The sequence below is a fragment of the Podarcis erhardii genome, assembly GCF_964252035.2.
Source record: "Podarcis erhardii genome assembly, chromosome: 14".
NCBI lineage: Eukaryota > Metazoa > Chordata > Lepidosauria > Squamata > Lacertidae > Podarcis > Podarcis erhardii.
In genome coordinates, this window is record NC_138503.1 from 38,716,765 (window position 1) to 38,732,846 (window position 16,082).

At 45.1% G+C, this 16,082-nt stretch overlaps 1 protein-coding gene across 14 annotated transcripts in view; it reads left to right on the plus strand.

Annotated features, from left to right (window-relative positions):
- Window positions 1-16,082, plus strand: part of MAPK8IP3 (mitogen-activated protein kinase 8 interacting protein 3) — a 72,136-nt gene that overhangs the window by 43,179 nt on the left and 12,875 nt on the right. For 7 of the 14 annotated variants that reach the window (XM_081839544.1, XM_081839551.1, XM_081839550.1 and 4 more), the window contains 12 exons: window positions 864-945; window positions 3,303-3,454; window positions 4,303-4,359; window positions 5,744-5,914; window positions 6,878-7,037; window positions 7,508-7,603; window positions 8,561-8,722; window positions 9,980-10,145; window positions 11,860-12,045; window positions 13,456-13,642; window positions 14,413-14,535; window positions 15,587-15,667. In XM_081839544.1, the coding sequence (XP_081695670.1) occupies window positions 864-945; window positions 3,303-3,454; window positions 4,303-4,359; window positions 5,744-5,914; window positions 6,878-7,037; window positions 7,508-7,603; window positions 8,561-8,722; window positions 9,980-10,145; window positions 11,860-12,045; window positions 13,456-13,642; window positions 14,413-14,535; window positions 15,587-15,667 (1,623 nt within the window). The remainder of the gene's footprint in view (window positions 1-863; window positions 946-3,302; window positions 3,455-4,302; window positions 4,360-5,743; window positions 5,915-6,877; window positions 7,038-7,507; window positions 7,604-8,560; window positions 8,723-9,979; window positions 10,146-11,859; window positions 12,046-13,455; window positions 13,643-14,412; window positions 14,536-15,586; window positions 15,668-16,082) is intronic. The other 7 variants (XM_081839556.1, XM_081839548.1, XM_081839545.1 and 4 more) reach the window with 5 other exon arrangements.

The window sequence follows — 16,082 nt, forward strand, 5'->3', positions numbered from 1 at the left end:
CTGCTTGAGCAGTTTCCTCAGCTATGTGTAGGCAAGTCATTCGGGAGAGAAAAAGAAGGCTGGTGGGTGCTAGATTCCAAGGCGATCTGTAGGGCAGCACTTGGGCTACCCTGGCTATTGTTGCAACAACACTTGGAGGCCCACAAGTTCTCCCCCTGCCTCCTGTGCTAAATGGACCCTCCCACAGCACCAAATCCCAGATCTTCATGAGCAAAAGCAAATCTGCAGGAGAGCCAACTATGGTCCTTCTGTACATATCACATTTGGTATGGCCCTCTCTACATGCCACAGTCAAACGAAGAGCTCAGGTGGATATTGCTGTGTGAAAAACGAGGTGGACAAATAAACTCTTCATGTTGGTGCTTCTCATTCTTGTTCATGTATTACATTCCCCCCCCCCCACCTTTGTAACTGTTAGCAAAAGTGATCCAGTTTACATTTTTGGGGGAGCAGGGTGAAGTGGTTGTTGCCTTGGGCTGCTCACATAAAGCCAGATGTTCCCCTCGCCTCATACACTTTCTGTAGCAAATGTAGCAATATGGCCTAGCTAGGGTAGCCATACGTCCAGATTTTCCCGGACATTACCGGAATTTCAGTGGTGGAAGTGACGTTGGGGGGGGGGGGAGGATTTCTAAAAAGCAGCGGTTTGTCCTGGATTTTCGGCAAAATAACCAAAAAATTGCTTGGGTCATTTCTCAAAAACAACTTTGGCTTTTTTTAGCAATTTGTTTGTGTCTGGATTTTCACTTCTTGAAAGATGGCAGCCCTAGTGAGCAACTGAGGCCCAGGACAGCGTACCCCTGCCAAGAGGGGCTTCTGTTTAGCCTCTTCCTTTCTTTGATGTTCTTTGCTCTGTTTTCTAGAGTGAAATCCGAAGTGATCGTTGCCCGTCGAGAGCCCAAAGAAGAGGTGGAGGATGTAAGCAGCTATCTCTGTACAGAATTGGTATATTACATTATTAAAATGCCTAGGGAAGGAGGGTTTTTTGCGGGAATGGGGGGTTTTCTTCCTCAGTTACTTGAACACTGACACCAAAGTGCATATTTTATCATCCTCAGGTGTGTGGGGCAGCCCAAAGGGGCTGTTCTCTTTGGGTTGTCACCACATTCATGATTACCACAGGCTGGGTGTAATCATATCAAAATGGAAGTACTGGATGCCACTGCAGTCCTAACCCCACTTACCTGGGAGCAAGCCCCATTGAGATCAGTAAGACTTGCTTCTGAGTAGACACGGTTAGGATTGCACCATTAGGGTCAGATTACCCTTATATATGTGTTTTCTCCCCCACAAATAGTCTCTGGTATGGGGAAGGTAGGGGTCTTTAAGTCTTTGCCTCCCTCATTGTGGTCCTAAACCAAATCTCCCTTGTACATGCTAACATGAGGAGGAACATAGGAAGCTGTCTTATCTGCAGTTAGGTGACTGGTCCTCCTAGATCAGGGTTTAGCCACCCTTCCTTTTTGCCCCATTCTTTCCAGGTCCGCACTTAAAAGCTCTATGTCCAAGTGTGGGTTTGTTTTTGCTTTTTGCCCTGGAGTTTCTCCCCATGAAAACCTGCTCTTTAGCACTCAATCAGAGCAAATGTCAATTCGGGTTTTCTACAAATTGCTGTTTGCTCTGACTGAGCTTTAAAGAGAAGGTTTGCACTGGGGAAAGTTGCGGGACAACAGCAATCACATCTCTCACTACTGCTGAGCACCATGTTCCTTCCTACCCAGAAGATTCCATCAGAATGAGGTTGGGGAAACATTGCTTTCTGCTCCCATGTAATCGCTCTGATGACATCATCCCCAAAGCTAGTTTAGGATGAGGGCAGAAACAGGAAGTAGTGTGTCCTGTCCTCACTAACCTTCTGGGTTACAAGGAGCTTCACAGAAAAATAACACGAACCATCTGCGGTGAGTGTGAATGCCGTGCTGATATGTGGGACAAACATTTCCCCTCGACACACACAACCTCCACATACACGTTCCTTGTTGCTGAAATGCCTCCCTAAACTTTGCAGCGTATGACAAAGTTGGGTGTGTATTTTAGCTCTTATAGCTGGTCTTCTAGCTACCCAGCAATGCTTCCTGCAACCTCCTGATCAGCAGCCCGTTAGCCTTTAGCACTCACTGTTGGGACGGATGAAAGGGGCTGCATTTCGAACCTGTCCCTTCTCTCTATGCTGTCAGTGGTCACTGGGATCTCCCCCAGAGAATCATCCAGATAATGAGTATGACCAGGTAAGCTCAGCCATGCTGGGTAAGAAGGTCCAAGCCTTCTTCCGCAATAGAATAAGCAGCTCTTCCCTCAGTCTGCCACCACATGTGTTTTGGGGACTTCTTTGTAGAGAAAGGCAGGCTGATTTTAATCCTGTGAGCTACTAATGTGTGTTTCAGTGCTGACTTGCTAATGTGGTTGATATGCCCATGCAGGCACCCTTAGTTCTGATGTAGAATTACCTATTCATTCTGATCTTCGGGTGAAGACAGGCATAGCACTTTTGAGAGTGGCAGAGATTGCTTGAATTCACTTTTGACTTCCTGATCTACACATGCATGATTCTTCTTTTCTATGATTCTTCTTTTCTGGGAGAGGGAAACTAGAGCTTTGTACGTTTCTGGCATATTGGGGGAAAGAAACTCTGGGTTTCCGCATCAGCCTGTTGTCTAGTCTGTGAAGTCATTACCTCCCCAGGTCCCCAGAACAATTTTGAAATGGTTTCGGGGGGAAATTACGAGTTTGTTTTTTGGTAATGTGAAGGGTGAACAAAAAAGCTTACAAAAGCATATAACTTCCCAATTTATTTAAAAAATATATATATAGAAAGATGGGCAATCTTTATGAATCATGACAGGGGGAGGAATAAGACTGAATTCATGCAACGGGTGCATTACTGCTTTGGCCACTGTTAAGACTGTTACTTCTGCCTTCTCCCTTAAATAATCCTCCACTTTTGCATTGTATTACACTGTTTACAAATTAGGCTTCCTCCTGTTGCAGGAAGTTTGGCTATGCATGGGCTTAATATGAGTTGCCTAACCCATATTAACACTTCGCTCCTAACAGCAGGCTAGTTAGACTTGGATGCTAACTAGCATTACCTTGGAGGCTTGCAGAACACGAATTAGCTTTTCGCTCATCACTTCTCCAGATGTCACATTTTCGTCGCTTATATGAAGTTGTAGTTAGATTCTCTTTGCTAAAATTAACTGGGGGGGGGGGGTACACCTGGAAGAAGCTAACAATTGTTGCTTTAGTCTCCTGGCTTCATGCTTTACTAACCTTAATCCCCTTCCATTTCCCATTGGTTGAAGCCGTCCTCCTCCCCTCTGCAGGACAACATTCCCATAGCTCAGCGCCGGCGGTTCACCCGCGTGGAGATGGCCCGAGTCTTGATGGAGCGCAACCAATACAAGGAGAGGTTGATGGAGCTGCAGGAGGCTGTCAGGTGGACCGAGATGATCAGGTATGGGGGGGGGTGCTTTATTATAGCAGCATCGTAAAAGTGTAGAGAGGAACCTAGCAGGTGGACTAGAGGTGCTCTGTGGTTCTGGAGTACCAGCACCCTGATCACCTCCGCATCAGACAAAAAACCCAGTGGGTTTCTAACTCTCATTGGCTAGGTCTAAATGTATTCTAGCACCTCAAGAATCTTAGTGTTCATTTGAAAAAGAAGAAACGCAAAAACCCAATTATTGCCTTTACATGTGGCTTCATCTCCTGTAATTGGGTTAGGGATTGCAGCCTTAACCTGTGGACTATTATTATTTGTTCGTATGTTTGGTTTTAATGTGGGGTTTGTTTGTTTTTTTGCATTGTAAGTAACTTGAGAGACTTTCGTGGGAAAAGCAACAAATAAATATAAATAAAATAAAAGAGTTGCTTGCTTTTGTAGTGTGCAAGAGTTATGTATGATGTGGTTTATGCTGGATTGCGTTATGATTAGGTGAGGGTTGTTGCATTAAATTATATTCTATGCATAATGTTTTTATCATGGGTTTGTTCTGTTATACCTAATGATGATGTACGTATATAATGATCTGTATTGTGCTTGATCTATTTATTTATATGGATGCTCTTTTTTTTTTTTTTTTTTAACAAATTTATAAAAATTCTATTTACTGTAACTGTTTCAAGGCTTTCACTTTCTTTTTGCTTCCGGGCCTTTATTGCATATGTCATTTGTAGCTGAATCCCGAAACCAACAGGCATACCAGTCCTCAGATCCCCAAATTAACCTTTTTGCCATTTTTTTTTTGGTCCGCTCATCTGTTCTTCAGCCGTTTAATAATTATCTATTTTATTTGTTCACAGAGCCTCTCGGGAGCACCCTTCTGTCCAGGAGAAAAAGAAATCTACTATTTGGCAATTGTAAGTGGTGTGTTTGCTTGTGAACTGTGAAATGCAGAAGGACGTGTGCAGTAGAGACTTTTCTGTACAGTCAAGTAAAAGCACATTAATTCTACCAGTTCATTTTTACTGACAAAGTTGCATATTTGGATGTGAGAAGGGAGGTAACATCACTGGTGCGACAGATAGCCTGTGCTGCCTCTTGACATTCTTTATGTTTAAACCTTGCACATTCCATCAGATGAGGGTGTGTGAAGACAACTTCAACACACCCAGCACTTTTGGGTAGCTGCTGGGGCTCCAGAGTTTCCAAAAAGCACATCACCTAAACATCCTTCTCTGTCCTCTGTAGCTGCAAACTCTCATTTTAAATTTCCCATTGTGCCACAGAGCACTGTTGTGTTGAGTGTTGCAGAGCATTATGGGAAGTTTAAAAAGATGGCTTCCAAGGTGCTAGCTGATCGTGTCAGGTAAAGAAGAACCTCCAAGATGGTACTTTGCCAAGACCCCTCTCAATCAAAGGGAATAAATAAAATATTAAAGATGAGCAGTTGTGGCAGCGTGCTGCTTCACATCCTCCAGCAACCCTGGGATTAGATGGATGGGGTCTTCAAATTCAGAAGATGTGGCTTTCGGATAGGGTTGAACTCTGGTCCGCTATGTATTGCTTAAATATAATTCCTGATCATTGTCCACACTGGTTGGGGCTGATGGGTATTGTCATCCAACAGCATCAGGAGTGCCACAGTTTCCCCACCTGATCATTTTCAGACTCATTCATGCAAACAGCAGATGAAGTGCCAAATTTATTCTTGCACAAGATGCTCTTCCATTAAAACCCAAACATAGTACAACTCCTTGCCTCATCCCATGTCAGGAAGTTCTCTAATGTTTAGTTGGAGCAACTTTCCAGTAACTTCCATATAGAATTCTTTCTGTTTCTCATTTTTCCCGTTTTAAATTCAGTTCTCATTTTTGCTGCAATTTGCACTTTTAAAAAATCCTCTTGAATACTCATCAGCATTTTAGTGCGCATTTCTCATAATAGATATATATTTTTGGATACAGTTTTGATTAATATGCACATTTTTGCAAGCAGTTTTTCCTAAGACTAAGTATTTTGTATGTTATCTTCACTAATAGATAACATCTATTTTTATGCATTTTTTACACATTGTTTGGTTGGAGAACTGCACTGCAAAATTCCAAGAAGTGTGAATTTCAAAGAGTTGCTGTGTTTTGATTTGTGTATTGGGTCTGAGAAGCGTGAATTAGGTAGTTTCTCATTAAAATGCAAACAAATAATCCCCCCCAATTCATACTCCTGTACCTCTTTTCTTCTTCTTTGGGGTTAACAATACAAAACTCATGATTTAACAGTCTTGGCTTCCTTCTTTCTCTCCAGCTTCAGCCGCCTGTTCAGCTCCTCCTCCAGTCCTCCACCTGCCAAAAGGAGTTACCCATCAGTGAACATCCATTACAAATCTCCCACGGCAGCTGGGTTCAGCCAGCGCCGTAGCCACACTATGTGCCAGATCTCTGCTGGGAGTCGCACCCTTGAGTTCTTCCCGGATGAGTGAGTTCATCGACCACTTTGGCTAAAGTTCCTGCTGTGGCTTGTCCTAGTTGCTTGGCGGAAACCCAGAAAGTATAGCTTCAAAGCATGTGCTGACCAGATTTTGACAAGGCTGGACATAGTCAGTGGCTGCTTGGAATTCAGTGTCCTGCAAATCTCCTTTTCATTACTTTATAATAATAAAAATATTTCAGGGAAAACTTAAGAATGAACAAGATAGTGAAGCACATCAAAGTAAAGAGGGGAACACGTTTTGCGTCTTAATATTTATTCAAATATTTGCCCTGAAAAAGAAGAGAGGAAGACATGCATAAATTGGACATATCTATATATTGCCTCCAATGTTATTTTTACTCAGAGTAAACCCATGAAAATAATAGGCCTGGGTTAGTCATGTTCATTCATTTCAATGGATCTCTGAGTAGAACTAAATAGCACATCAGAACCCTAATAGTAAAAAGGGGCTATCTTTGATTCCCACAGAACCAAGGTTTTGATGAATGCTTTTTGGATGGATTTTCATCCTCGGTGGATTTTTAGCACCCGGTGATGCTCAGGAATTCTAAGGACCACCCCCAATCAGTTTAGTCTGGGAATCAATAATTAAAATCAGTGCAGCTCAGAAAGGTTCATTCCACCTTCTTGTTTCAAAATGGTGTCCAAGTGCATCCAAACCTAGAAAAAAGAAACCCAACCTCTTGGTTTCAGAATCAAAAATTGGCCATGTTATCTGAAGAGGTGTCCAAATGCCTAGAGTAGAGAACAGATTAAAAAAAATACTTTCTAAAATATGTAGTAGGAGATCTCCTTGGTTGACTGCCATAGCTTTCCCCCCCTGCTTTGTAGTATTATTGACTGAGCTTCAACCACTCTCTCTCTTTTTCCTCTCACTCCGTGAATCTCTATCTTTCTGCTGCCACGGCAATGCTTCCTTGACCCTCTGCCTCTCATTTCTAACCATAGATTGAGAAGTAACACTGTTGCGTCTCTCCTCAGTGACTGTACGTCATCCGCACGTCGCGAGCAGAAGCGCGAACAGTACCGCCAAGTCCGGGAGCACGTGCGGAATGATGACGGTCGCTTGCAGGCCTGTGGCTGGAGCCTGCCCGCCAAATACAAGCAGGTAGGTCTCGTTCACCGAGAGGCAAGAGAGGTGAAGTTGAATTTGTGGAAATGTTTTCCACAACAACTGCAAAAGTCCTGGTGCTGATTTACAACAAGAATAAAATGCAGTCATTAAAATACGTATGCTGTAACATCATTGAGGCCGAGAAGGGGTGTCCAATCGTCTGGGCACCCAGGACTGCCATGCACATTGCCCAGGTTTGCACCCCAGGGAAGTCATTTCAGTGCTGCTAACTCAGTGGTTTGACTTCACCTCCAGAGGCGCACTTCATTGTCACTTGAGACAGATAGATGCCAACAATTAACCTGTGGGCACTATCAAAATTGTCCATTAGCATATGAACTAGATAACTTTATAGTTGCCACATGTGTGTTACATGTTGGTTGAGAATCCAACATGTAACACACATGTGGCATCACATTTTGGTTGAGAATTGAATCACGTCCTGTCCTTTCTGTCCCCAATAGCTGAGTCCCAATGGTGGCCAAGAGGACAACCGGATGAAAAATGTCCCAGTGCCTGTGTATTGCCGCCCACTAGTGGAAAAGGACCCTACCATGAAGGTAAGTGTCACATATGTGCAAAAGCTTCCCATTTCTTTTAGCAGATAGTTCTGTCGTTGCTGAATGTTGCGTCACAAGTTCAGGCATACCTTCATGCGAATAATCTACTTGTCGAATAGAAGTGATGAAGATGTCCCAACAGTTGCCGCTCCCCTCCTGCCAAGCTTTTCAAGGCAAGGCAAGCTCACTCTCGGAGCTCTCTTGCCCTACAAGTCTGCTGTGCGCACACATGATGCACACTTCATCTGGGAGGATGCATCTGATTCCAGCTGTGAGGGCAGTGCTTGTTTCCTGGCAACGAGCCTGTGTGCTGCCCCTTTGCCTCCAGCTCCACCCCCAGCTCCTTCTCTACCCTCTTGCTCACCAAAGTCCTCCCACTTCCCTGATGATGCTCTACATTCCACCAGGGGCAGAGGAGAGCCAGCAGACCTGCTTCTCCCTCTCTGACATCTAGAGTTCCAAAGGGAGGGGCTCTCCCCTCCATTCCCGGGTGCCAGCCTTACAGCACCCACCCTTTATCTCTCCTTCTCTGTTTTCCTCCTCCTCTTCCTGATTTATCTGGGGTTGCCAAGCCATGCCAGATTTTGATGGAACGAAGGAGCCTGTGATGGGAGCTTTCTACACAGATAATAGTAGCCCTGGTTTGGATAGATATAGTCGTGTTTCCTTTTCACGGGCATCTAGTATGTTTCCTGTGCTGGTTCACATTCCCAAGACTCATCAACCTTTGTTCTGGAGGCCCAGTGGCACAGAGGTCTCTAGAACTGTACCCTTGCTTGCAGCATTCCCTTAGGATGGATCATTGGGTTTGTGCTGAATTCTGATTTATTGCAGATCATATTTGAGAACGAAGATACTGCAAAGATGATCAATCATGCCAAGTGGCTCACGTCTTTTTACCCTGCCCCATACAAAAAAAATCTGCTCTTCTTCAAACTCCTTTCTTTGTCTTTTTAGTTGTGGTGTGCAGCTGGTGTCAACTTGACAGGCTGGAAGCCTGTGGAACCAGATACTGGAAATGGGCAGAAACCAGATCCAGGATGTGATCCTCTCACTTGCGACCGAGAAGCAGAAGGAGAGAGCACCAAGAGTAATCACACATCACCAGAAAAGAAAAAGGTTGGGGAGGAGAGCTGTCCATTTCTCCCACTTTCCTGCTTATACATTTAAGTGTGACTTCCTGAGCTATTTTTCATAAGCTGGATACACAGCAAAGCAACAATCACATAATGCACTCTTAACATCAATTTGGCACTCACCATGTTTTTTTAATGAAGCATTTGTGGTTCTACAGGAGATACAAATACTGGATTTAGTGGCTGGTACCTGGGCTGCACTTAGATGAGAGAGGGGCTACTGTACATTTTGAACAAGATGCAAATATCAGCCATGGGGCAGGGGAGCTATTTTGATCAGGGGCACAGTGGGGACAAAGGGTTAAATCCCAGCAATCCCTTTTTATAGTGGGGATCCCTCAGCAGTTATTTAGGTGTTTTGAATCCATAGAATTGCTAATAACATGAATAGCACAGTCCTAAAAATAACACAGAGGGAGGTGATTGTAAATCATCTCGCCCAGAGACACTGGCAATCTTAAACATCTGTGAGACCCTGTGATCACATAGAAGCCCAACAGGTATGGGGAATCTCAGGAACTGGGGCTCACTGTGGCCCTCCAAGCTTCTTTCTCACACCTGCTACTCATACTGCTTTGCATACCTTGGATGTTTTTGCCCTTGAGCACCAAAACTGCCTTTTGCTTGCCTGTATGGAGAAACAGGTGTTTAGAAACAGCTCTGCTGTACAAAGCTAACACTTACATCCAGTGCTCCTCCTAGTTTTACCCCTGGCCCTGCCAACCCTGGCCCTCTGAAGGTTGCCCAGAAAAGGAATGCAGCCCTTGAGCTGAGAAAAGGTTCCCCACTCATACCCTAGAAACAGATAGGTAGCCGTGTTGGTCTGCCATAGTCAAAACGAAACAAATTCCTTCCAGTAGCACCTTAAAGACCAACTAAGTCAGTTCTTGGTATGAGCTTTCGTGTGCATGCACACTTCTTCAGATACCTTAATGGAGGTATCTTTTTTTTATACCCTAGAAATTCATTGTGAATATGCTTTTGCACTCAGCACCTCCCTGCCTCCCGCATTCCATGCTGGAGTGAGAGCCAGGTACTGAGACGAACTGCGAGTGAAACCTGTTCCCCGTCCCTGGGGTGAACTTGCAAGGATAATTACCCTCAATCATCCTTGTTTTTCCTTCGCCAACGTTCTCCCGCTGTCGTGGGAGCTGCCTCCATTAAGGCAGACCGGAACCGGAAGCCTTCCCACCCGCCACATTCTCTCCCTCCCTCTCTCTGCATTTTTGCTGTTCTGCAGGCCAGAGAGTTGCACGAGATGGATGCCACATCCAGCAGAGTGTGGATCCTCACGAGCACCTTGTCTACAAGCAAAGTTGTGATCATAGATGCCAACCAGCCAGGGACGGTGGTGGATCATTTCACCGTATGCAATGCTCACGTCCTTTGCATCTCCAGCATTCCAGGTAAGTGAATGACTCATCATAGCAGTTCAGGTGCTGTTTCCAAAGCTGGCAAGCCCGCAGGGAAGGAGATCGCAACCTAGAATATGAAAGGGATCCTGCCAGTTCCACCCATAAGGCAGGTATTTTAAAAACCATAAGTCGTGCACACTTGAAATGTGGTACAGTGGTGCCCCGCAAGACGAATGCCTCGCAGAATGGAAAACCCGCTAGACGAAAGGGTTTTCCATTTTGGAGGTGCTTCGCAAAACGAATTTCCTATGGGCTTGCTTCGCAAGACGAAAATGTCTTGCGAGTTCCTGCAGGTTTTTTTTCCTTTCCTCCCCTTTTTCTAAACCGCTAAGCCGCTTATCAGCTGATCCGCTAAGCCGCTAATAGTGCTAATCTGCTAAGCTGCTAATGGGCTTGCTTCGCAAGACGAAAAAACCGCAAGACAAAGAGACTCGCGGAATGGATTCTTTTCGTCTTGCAAGGCACCACTGTACTGTAGTGAATCAGGGTCTGTGTATTGGCCCTGGGGCTGGGCTCTCTCAGCCCTGCTCTCACTTACTCATCCACACACCGAGAGATGTAAACAAACATATAACCTCTCTTGTATGGGCAGAGGAGAAATTATGTCTGGTTAAGGGTTTTAATGTGAACCTACATAATTTACACTTTCTGAAACAGTATGCGGATCAAAACATAGCCTATCCTGAAGAAAAGAAACAGAAATATAGCTATCCTTTCAAATTTAAGCTCCTCTGAATTTTGTTATGCAGTTCCCTCCTGAAAAAATGTGTTTAAAAAATTGTATGTTAGAGGAAAGGGTGCATAAAAATTAATTAAAATAACATACAAAGCACATGTTTCGCAAAGAGTATGAATATCAGTCAAAAGTGCATGCAGAATGTATATTAGGAGAAAATTGCACTGAAATGCTGCTTAGTTTTCCTGAGTACTCTTTTTAAAGAAATGCACATTAAAAAAAATTACTGCAGAAATGTGAACTTAAGCTTGGAAAAATTAGAATGAAAGAAAACAGAACTGATGAATTTGGCCTACTCCCCCCCCCATACACAAATGCGCACATACACATGCGCACACAGAGACTCTTTTCCCCCACAAAAAGCCAAACCTCCTTAAAACAACAACCATAATAGAAAACAAATGCTAGCAATACTTGCAGCTGTCAGGGTAAAGGCCAAGCTAGACATGACTTTAGGTGCGTGTTTGCATTGAACATGTACGTTTTTAAAAATACAAATAGTTGCCGTGGAATGGGGCTGATAATAGGATTCATTTTATGAAACAATGTGTTTCTTAACAGTTTTGCAGAAATGTATTGTATTGGGACAAAATTTCACGCCACATCCCTTATGAATGTCAACGTATAAATAGCAGTCATGATTTTACTATTGCTTTGGAATATACCAGTCATCCACATTCATTCATTTGATTTCATTGCCTGATTGTTTCACATTAAAACACAATGAAGCAATGTAACAATAAAAATAAAGAAATTCAAGTCCAATGCAGATAACAGTCTGAGATTAAAAATCTTCACTTAAAAGACTTCATGGGAAAGGAAGATCTTTAGTAGGCAGAGGTATAATTTTAGCGTGAGCAAGGAGCATTATTGGAACTTGGCACAACTTGGCCTGACATGCTGATAAGGCTGTTGGGCACAGACATTGTATACAGTGACCCAGGAGGCTTTCCTTTTGCTTCTTTGCAGCGGCCTGTGACACTGACTATCCTCCTGGAGAAATCTTTCTGGAAGGGGACATAAATCCCGAAGAATCCTCTGAAACGGACGGTGTCTTGGCGGGCATCACCCTGGTGGGCTGTGCGACTCGGTGCAATGTGCCCAGCAGCAACTGCTCATCCCGCGGAGACACTCCAGTGCTGGATAAAGGACAGAGTATGTCTCAGGTCACCATATGAGTATGTCAGTGAAGGGTTGCTTCAGCCTTTCTTCTTTAAATGCACCCATTTTACAGGTTTCAATGAAAAGGCTTCAGATTCAGCTATATGGGGCAAACACAGAGGAGTCAAATGACCCCAACACGTAATGAAATCATGAAGTCCACAAATGTCTTTCCCAGTGTAAATAATGGGAACATTTCCAGCTCATCAGGGAGGAAGGAAAAAAGTTGGGGGAAAGGAGAAAAGAATGACAGGAAAGACAAAAGAAGGGGAGGAGCTGACAGGTGTGTGTGTGTGTGTGTGTGTGTGTGTGTGTGTAAAGCTTGAGTTTGACTGAAATCTTAAAACATGTTGCCACTACAGAGTAAGTACAGTGGTACCTCAGGTTACAGATGCTTCAGGTTACAGACTCCACTAACCCAGAAATAGTACCTTGGGTTAAAAACTTTGCTTCAGGATGAGAACAGAAATTGCATGGCGGTGGCACGGCAGCAGCGGGAGGCCCCATTAGCTAAAGTGGTACCTCAGGTTAAGAACAGTTTCAGGTTAAGAACGGACCTCCAGAACGAATTAAGTTCTTAACCTGAGGTACCACTGTACTATTAAAAGATTAACTTCTGAGTAAACATTGCTGCCTTGAATAAGATTTCTTGTGAGTGCTGCTAAAAAGGCAGGTTATCTGAATTCAGCCGGGAAATGACAATAAATCTTTTCTTTCTGGAAAACCCCCTATGTGGAAATTATCATAGTTCTGTTCAGAAATATGCTCCTTCACAGGGTGTTAGCAACATCAACACCATATTGAAAGCGCTCTTATACCACTTTAACTGTCACGGCTTCCCCCAAATAATCCTGGCGCCTGTAGTTTGTTAAGGAAGCTGAGAGTTGTTTCCCCACAGAGCTGCAATTCCCTGCACCCGTAACAAACTACAGCTCCCAGGATTCCTTGGGGGAAAGCCATGACTTTTAAAGCTGTTTATGGTGAGGCGTCAGAGGTCTTATATTTGTGGTGGAAGGAAAGGGACGATGGAGTAGAGAAGGTATGACATCAACTCCAGCCAAGCCAAATCCCAGTAGGGAGAAGGTGCTGGCAGGCTTCATAGTGAGGGGTGAAGCCTTAGGATACACCTACCCAATGCCCCAACGAGGGACTACTGGGTTGTATTCAGCGGGGAAATAAAAGTGTGATGTGACACCCTGTCCTTCATAAAAACAACTGTGGTTGCAAGCTATGTGTGGGAAGGAAGAGAAGGGCATGGATACAGGGTCTTTGCGGGGAGGGGGGTTCCCATGGAAGCCCAACAAGCAGTCAGCTGATACTGCAGCTGGCTGTTCATCTGATGGACATAACCTGCTTTCTCTGCATCCCATCTCTTGCCTTTTCCTTCTGCTTTCCTGCCTTCAGATGAGGTGCCTGCCGTGAGCAACGGCAAGATCAACCAGTCCCAGTCCACCGAGGAAGCGACAGAAGCTACAGAGGTGCCAGAGAATGGGGTACACGAAATGGAGCCAGCCCAAGTCCGCCCGGGCCCCCTTACGGAACATGTGTTTACAGACCCAACCCCAGTTCAAGTGCCTGTGAGGCAAAACAGGTAGGGGGAATGCTCCTTAAAGCCTGCTCTTCCTTGTCTTGAATGAGGAGGCTTATTAATTCAGGACAGACAAAAGAAAGTATTTAATTAAAGAATTCACTCCTCCCAATACATAGCGATAGCCACCAACCTGGGTGGCTTTAAGAGGGAATTAGATGTATTCATGTGGGATAAGGCTATCAATGCCTATTAGTCACAAAGGCTATGTTCTACCTCTAATGTCTGAGGCAGGGTACCTCCTAAGACCAGCTGCTGGGAGCTGCAGGAGGGGGACATGTTGTTGTACCCAGGTCCTGCTTGCAGCCTTCCCATAAGCCCATTATGAGAATAGGATCCTGGGACGAGGTGGGCCTTGGGCCTGTTCCAACAGGGCTCTTCTTACATTCCTATCAGTTTTATTGACAGTCCAAGAGAGGGGCCTGGAGAAATCACGTCAGTGCTGCTAATACAGCAAAAACAACACGGGAGGCAGTAGTTGCAAGATATTAGTCTCTGCAGCCACAGCAGCAGCTGTGATTCTCCAGCCCAGGTCTGACTTCACCTCCAGAGATGCTCTCTCTCCATTGAATTCCAGCAGTTTTTAAAACCATTTCCCACATAGCCTCCGAGGCAGCTAACAAACTGAATGAAAATGACACAAAACGGAGTGCAAACATTTAAGGCAGAACCATGTTAAGAATCGGTTAACAAACTTGCCTCTAGCAAAGCAAAAGTATTATTTTTCAGTTTATTGCATAGCCCCAACCTGTAGTGTGTTTTCCCCTCCACAGTGAAAACGGGCAGCCAAAGATGGAGTCGAGCACAGCAGCCCAGGAGCAAGAGGCAAATGGAAACGCGGCTGGCACTACCACAAGTGCTGCCCCTACTATGTGGCTGGGAGCACAGAATGGCTGGTATGTCTCTCTAGCCCACAGTGGTGGCTTGGGGAACCATTGATAACGTCGGTCTCTAGTCTCCAGGCAAGAAGCATTGAAAACAGCATAGTGCAAGGCAGAATGATGGAATAATTGGGTTCAGAGCAAAAGCAAACGCCCCGCCCCCAGATGAAAACGCTTCTTAGCACAGAGTTGGGGGACCTGTGTCGGTCTAGGTAAAGGTAAAGGGACCTCTGACCATTAGGTCCAGTCGTGGCCAACTCTGGGGTTGCGGAGCTCATCTCGCTTTATTGGCCGAGGGAGCCGGTGTACAGCTTGTGGGTCATGTGGCCAGCATGACTAAGCCGCTTCTGGCGAACCAGAGCAGCGCACGAAAACACCGTTTACCTTCCCGCCGGAGCAGTACCTATTGATGTTGATATATTCCAACTTCCATCAGAGCTAGCCAGCATGGGGGGGTTGATGGGAGTCTCAGTCCAATAACAGCTGGAAGAAATTAGGTGACCCGGCCAACCCCATATTAGAACTTGCAGGAGAATCTGCCAGTAATGTGACTTACTGTCAGGATCCAGCATGGGGCCGAGAGGCCATTCTGCAAACAATCGGATGTTGGGGTCCTGGGGTGCAAAGGTGGCTGTCAGTCCAGGGGCCCCAGATGTGAGTAGTTTAGTCCCAGGCAAATGGAGACTGACTTCCGAAAGCAACAACCAGATCAGGTGGGCAGGAAGGCTAATTCAAGGCAGGCTGGGAGGTCAGATAGAGGAAGCGTGACATTGCACAGTCCAAGCAGTGAAGCACACCGCCCAGAACCGCTTTGAAGCAGAGGTTTCACAGGGCCTGGTAGAAAACGATTGATCAGCTGATGGGCTGCTCAGTTAGGCTCCATTCCTGGCATCTCTAGGTAGGACTGGGGAAATCCCGTCTGAAATTGTGGATAGCTGCTGCCAGTCAGTATAGACAACACTGGGCTAGATGGACCAATGAGTGACACGGTATAAGGCTGCTTTATGGCCCAGTTTGGTGTGGGGCTCGGGGACTGTACTGCCTAACTAAACTACCTTTCCCCCAGGTTGTATGTGCACTCAGCAGTCTCAAACTGGAAGAAATGTCTACACTCAATCAAGCTGAAGGATTCAGTGCTGAGCCTGGTGTAAGTAGAGATGCTGAACTTGGTGTCTATGAATTGATACATAACCAACTATGGATATTCACATCTTTTAGAAAACTTGCTTGTCTGGTCAGTAGAGGGACTGTATCTCTATAGAAGAGCACCTGTGTCACATGGAGAAGGTCCAGATTCAGTCCTTGGCATCTCCTGCTTTAAAAAGTGCCTGGTGGTGGTGGGTTATGGGAAAATCCCTCTACCTAATACCTTGAAGAGCCATCACTAGTTCAGAGCTGATAGCAGCACTCAGCTGGACAGACGATATAGGAAAGCAGCTTTCTATATAAAGGGGAAAGGACCGCAGCTCAGATGTAGAGTGCATGGTTCTTATGCAGAAGATCTTGGGCTCAGTTGCTTCCTGTTAAAAGAGAATCAGTTGATGTGAAATATCTCTTCCTGA